Below are 6202 nucleotides of genomic sequence, written 5' to 3'. Positions count from 1 at the left end.
TCTTTAGGGTTTTCTATGTATAGTATCATATCATCTGCAAACAGGGACAGTTTAACTTCTTCATTACCAATTTGGATGCCCTTTCTTTTTCTTGCCTTATTGCTCTAGCTAGAACTCCTGCTCCTCTTTTTACCTGACTGCTATTTCCTCATTATCTGTCATGTCTTGGTTTCAGTACTGCCTTCCTCCCAAACAGACTTTAGATTCCCCTCTTAGGTATTCCTATAGCACTCTGCGCCTATACCTGTTAAAGCACAGGTCAGCACAAGTACGTACTGAAAATGCCCATCAATGTGTCTCTCAGGGTTGTTTCTATATGAATGTGACAGAACTTGGTGTAGTGCCTGGTGCATAGCAAGTGCGTAGTGAATACATTCATGAATGCATTAACCTTAGATACTGAGATTTAGATACTCCTAGGGTTAACTTGTTGTTTTGAACTTTTTGACTTTGATAGTAGCTTATGTTAGAAAAATTATTTGCAGCAGAAGCGGAAGATCAACCCAGTATAAATAAGTTAAACTTCACTGAAGATTATAGAAATGCAAATTTAAATAACAATGGGATATCATTTTTGCCTGTTAGAGTCACAGGGTGATAATGATTCATAATCTACAGGGTGGATAGGGTATGATGAAATAAACACTTGTAGAATGTTGAAGAGTAAACGGGTACCACTTCCTTTTTGTAATACAGTTTGGCAGTAGTTATTTAAACGTTAAATATTCATAATTTTTGGCTTAGAAATTCAGTTTCTAGACATGCATCCTACTGAAATGTTTGTATACTAAGGTGTCCAGAAATACATTCATTTCAGCATTGTTTTCAAGGTGAAAATTTCGGTATGACCTAAATGTTGATCATTAAATGATGCTACACATCCATATGAAGAAATCATGCACAGTTTTTAAAAATCAGGTAGAATTATATCTATAGATGTGGAAAATGGCTAAGATATACTAAATCTTAAAAAAACATGTTGCAAAATATTGTATATATAGTATGATCCCATTTTTGTAAATAAATACATAAAATTATAGTATATGCTACTGTGTGTGTGTGTGTGTGTGTGTGTGTATTTTTTAAAAAATCTGGAAGAATATCCACCAAACTGTCAAGAATTAATTATTTCTAGGAGGCAGGGATTAAGGGAATTTTTTACATTTTATGTTAAATACTTTCTGTAATGTTTGATTTTGATTTTTGAAACAGTATTATGTGTTATAATAATTATCAGAAAAGAATACTAAAAAACAACAGAAAAAGAGCACAGACTGTATGGTGTTAGGGTACCATCAACCGCAAGTGTGAGTTATATACCTAATTTTTCCCCTTTTTTTAAAAATAGAATGCCCAGTGTTTACATGGAGACATTGCACAGTCACAAAGAGAAATTACACTGAAAGGCTTCAGAGAAGGTAGTTTTAAAGTGTTGGTGGCAACCAATGTGGCTGCCCGTGGTTTGGACATTCCTGAGGTTGACCTGGTGATTCAAAGTTCTCCTCCACAGGTAGGAAGTGGGATTTGATTTGGGGAAAATAAGAGCAATTTTATAAATTGCCTTTTTATTTATAAAATATTCCTTGGGATGTGAAAAATGTGTAATCTGTTGTTGCTCTTAGCCATTTTTTAATGCAGTGTTGAATTGATCAGAATCTAACACCTTTGCAAATGATTAACTTTATTATTTGGAGTTGAAGCAAGAGCAACAAAATCATGTAAAGGAGTTATAAAAAGTTCCCATATAAAGGAGTAGCCCTAGTGGCACATTGGTTAAGCACTCAGCTGCTAACCAAGAGGTTGGCCGTTTGAACCTACCCAGTGGATCCATGGGAGAAAAACTTGGTGATCTGCTTCCGTAAAGATCACAGCCAAGAAAACCCTGTGGGACAGTTCTACTCTGTTGTATGAGGCCGCTGTGAGTCAGAAATCAACAGCACACAACAATAACATCAGCCATGTAAAGAGCCGTGGGGTGAGGTAGATAAAAAGGCCTTAAATTAAAATCTTTCCTCCCCCAAATTCAAGTGTATAAATTCTTTAGGATGTTGTAAAGAGCAGCAGAATTAAGATACAAATATTTTTATTAGTAGTAGTATTCTTATTAGTGTTTGGATGCTGGAATAACTGTGTACCCCGCCTTAGTTTTTAAAGGTATTGCTTGTTTTATTTTTAGGATGTTGAGTCCTATATCCACCGCTCTGGACGCACAGGTAGAGCTGGCCGGACAGGGATTTGCATATGTTTTTATCAGCCAAGAGAAAGAGGTCAGCTAAGATATGTGGAACAAAAAGCAGTAAGTTGAGTTAAACTATTTCAGGCTTATGATTATCTAAATGGTACCTTAGAAAAGAGCTTTTATATTTGTTCTTACAAATAGATCTTCATAACTTTTCTCAGTTTAAGCTACTTTTGGATGTGAAGCATGTGGAGAGCTAAATTTATATTAGTTGCAAGACTTTGTTTTTAATACAGCCATTATTGTGAAGACAGAAGAGCTGACTTTCTCATTTTCCTCTTGAATTTCTCCCTTGATACTAAAATCAGAAGTGCATTGTGATTTCATACCTCTTATCCAGCATTGTAAATGGGTGACTGTGGGGAATTTTGACTTGGTGTAATAGTTAAGATTATATTGAGTAGTGGTACAAAAGCCAGTTTCTATAAGAAATTATGCATTTCTCTAGTCTGGATTTTTTGTGTAATTTCACATATTTTCCTATTTTTATTACGTTTGTTTTTGTATGCTGCTTCATATACTTTGTAAAATGAGATGGGATAATAAGAAAAAATTTGATAGATATAAACAACATCTTTTTATATTTTTTTAGGAATCAACTTTGTTTTGCAAGTGAAGTTTCATGATTATAACAAAGGGACAATTTTTTTTTTTTCTCATTCTGCAATTTATAATTAATGATTTATTAGAAAAAGCAGATCTTTTGGCTAGGGCTTGGAAATCTTTGTGTCCAAGAAATGGAAATTCAACAAACTATATTAATTTAAGAATTAATTGTAAAGACTTCCATTTTTCTTTAATGTAATTCTTTCATTTTCAGGGAATTACTTTTAAACGTGTAGGTGTTCCTTCTACAATGGATTTAGTTAAATCTAAAAGCATGGATGCCATCAGGTATGCTTTCTGACCTTGCTGAAAATTTTTTTTTTCTTTTGTATTAGGCTGTTCATCTTTAGCTCTCCTAGTTCAAATGTCAGAAAACTTTAATCAACAGTTTTACCAGCAGACACTTAAGTTATATTAACATAAGAAAATGTTACTCTTTCTTTTCCCATTCATTCTCTTATCTTTCATTTTTTACCTGTGTCTTGACCAAGAAAATTACTATTTTTAAACCACAGGTCTCTGGCTTCTGTTTCTTATGCTGCTGTTGATTTTTTCCGACCATCAGCTCAGAGACTGATAGAAGAGAAAGGGGCAGTGGATGCCTTGGCTGCAGCATTAGCCCACATCTCTGGTGCATCAAGTTTTGAACCACGATCTTTGATCACCTCTGATAAGGTAGAAAATTGTATTTGTTTGGAAAAAAGACAAAAACAGAACCATAGCAGATATTGTACAGTGAGTTAATAAGTATTACATTTAACCCCTTCAATATGCTGTGCTTTCTCTATAGAAAAAAACATTTTGGTTTTTTTTTTGTTTTTTTTACAGTTTTTTTTTTTCATTGTAATTAAATGAAGTTTACATTTCAAGTTAGTCTCCTATACAGAATTTTTTTTTTTTTTTTTTTTTACATACATTGTTATGAGACCCGAACCGCTCACCCCATTCTGCCACAGCACACTCCTCCCCTCCGCCCCTGATTCCCCATGAACATTCAACCAGCTCCTAACTCGCTCTGCCTTCCCATCTCGCCTCTGGACAGAAGCCGCCCCTTTGGTCTCTTGTATCTGCTTGACTAAGAGGCACATTCTTTCCAAGTATCACTTTATGTCCCACAGTCCAGTCCAATCCCTGTCTGAAGAGTTGGCCTTGGAAATTGTTTTAGTTCTGGAGTGACAGACCAGGGGCCATGCTTTCTGGTGCACCTCCAGTCTCAAGTCAGACCATTAAGTCTGGTCTTCTTACTAGAATTTGAGTTCTGCATCCCATCCTTCTACTGCTCCATCGGGGACCCTCAGAAAAACACATTTTGCTCTGCTAGAAATTGGTCTCCTCCCTTTTTCCTCCACTCCTCGGTACTTTTTTTGACTGCCAGCTCTTTCAAATTTTCAAGCCCACAGAAAGATTGAAAGAATAGTACAGTAAACATATACCATCTACCTACATTGAGCAACTGTTAATATTTTGCCACATTTGCTTTATATCTCTCTGTACATTTTTGTCTTTTTGCTAAACCATTTGAAAATATGATACCAAAACCTGTTGCCGTCGAGTTGATTCCAACTCATAGTGACCCTATAGGACAGAGTAGAACTGCCCCACAGGGTTTCCAGGGAGCAGCGGGTGGATTTGAACTGCCGACCATTTGGTTAGCAGCTAATCTCTTAACCACTGCACCCCCAGGGCCCCAAATATTATGATGTTCATCACTAAATATTTCAGCATATATCCTCTAAGAATAAGGATATTCTCCTACATAATCACAATACTATAATCTTATCTATTGAAATTAATAATAGTTCCATATCATTATTTAATAACTAATCCATATTCACATTTTCCTAACGATGTCTGTCTACCTGGAGAAATGTACATGAAATCCTCACTTTGTATAATATTGTATTAACTGAAACTTATTTATGTCAGAACTTATTCTTCATTTTGTTAATTGTCATATAACCCTGCAAAGCAAGAAATAGTTTCTGTGCAGTTAACACAGGTGGCACAACAGTCAATTGCTTGCTGCTAACTGAAAGGTTGGTGGTTTGAACCCACCCAGCAGCTCCATGGAAGAAAGACCTGGCAATCAGCTTCCATAAAGATTACAGCCAAGAAAACCCTATGGGGTAGTTCTGCTCTGTCACATGGGGTCACTATGAGTCAAAAATCGACTTGACAGTACCCAACAACAACATGCAAAGCAAGAATTGCCTATATGAGTGGAAGTGTGTGTGTGTGTGTGTGTGTGTGTGTGTGTGTGTGTGTGTGTGTGTGTGTGTGTTTGGGTATGTGTGTGTGTGTTTGGGTATGTGTTAAAACATAGTCTCACCAGGCCCACTCCCAGGTCAGTATCAGACATCAAAACAGACCATACCAGAGCCATTGGTTACAAGTAGTTCTGAGGTTTATTATTCACTCAGGCATAAGTTAGGGCTAGGGGTATCCCTGGGTGAGAGGACCCATCAGTAGGAAGGCTCTCTGATGTCTAGGTGGAGATAGTGAGCCTGGTCTTGGGGACATATATTAGACAGGAACCTGCAGGTAGGATTTTTGAATAATGACAGGGCAGACTAGTTGGGGGTAGGGGAGATGGACTGGGGAGATGGACTGGATCAAAAGGAGCAGGACAGGTTAAGTTGAATGTGACTTATCAGGCATAGTGAGTGCAGCACACAAATGGGGCATCTGATGGTTTCTGCCCTGGTGGGTGTTAACAGTTTAGCCAAATGTTATTTTGCTGGGAGTGACTTATTTCACCCAATTCTATTTCTCCCTATTTATCTATCTATCTTAAAAATCAGGATTCAGTTAAGGTTCATATATGCCTTTGATTGTTAACTTTTCTTTTTAAATTGTGCTTTAAGTGAAAGTTTACAATTCAAGTTAGTTTCTCATACAAAAACTTATACACATTGTTTTGTGACCCTAGTTTCTCTTCCTACAATGTGACACCACACTCCTCCTTTCCACCCTGGATTTCCTGTATCCATTCAACCAGCTCCTGTCCCTTTTTGCCTTCACATCTTAACTCCAGACAGGAGCTGCCCGTTTAGTCTCATGTATCTACTTGAGCGCACTCTTCACGAGTATCATTTTAAGTGTTATAGTCTAGTCTAATCTTTGTCTGAAGAGTTGGCCTCGGAAATGGTTTTAGCTTCAGGCTAACAGAGAGTCCGGTGGCTGTGTCTTCCAGGGTCCCTCCAGTCTCAGTCAGACCATTAAGTCTGGTCTTTTTACTAGAATTTGAGTTCTGCACCCCACTTTTCTCTTGCTCCATCAGGGACTCTCTGTTGTGTTCCCTGTCAGGGCAGTCATTGGTGGTAGCCAGGCACCATCTAGTTCTTCTGGTCTCAGGCT

At 37.3% G+C, this 6202-nt stretch overlaps 1 protein-coding gene across 8 annotated transcripts in view; it reads left to right on the top strand.

Moving 5' to 3' along the window:
• The window catches only part of DDX50 (DExD-box helicase 50), a 51479-nt gene that overhangs the window by 25886 nt on the left and 19391 nt on the right, over positions 1-6202 (top strand). For all 8 annotated transcript variants that reach the window (XM_004386389.2, XM_023740736.1, XM_023740737.1 and 5 more), the window contains 4 exons: positions 1349-1510; positions 2177-2296; positions 3060-3133; positions 3361-3520. In XM_004386389.2, the coding sequence (XP_004386446.1) occupies positions 1349-1510; positions 2177-2296; positions 3060-3133; positions 3361-3520 (516 nt within the window). The remainder of the gene's footprint in view (positions 1-1348; positions 1511-2176; positions 2297-3059; positions 3134-3360; positions 3521-6202) is intronic.

Source organism: Trichechus manatus, unplaced genomic scaffold (genome assembly GCF_000243295.1).
Source record: "Trichechus manatus latirostris isolate Lorelei unplaced genomic scaffold, TriManLat1.0 scaffold00163, whole genome shotgun sequence".
Taxonomy (NCBI): Eukaryota; Metazoa; Chordata; class Mammalia; order Sirenia; family Trichechidae; genus Trichechus; species Trichechus manatus.
The sequence above is the reverse complement of the archived record's forward strand: the minus strand, read 5'-3'. Positions and strand labels throughout refer to the sequence as shown.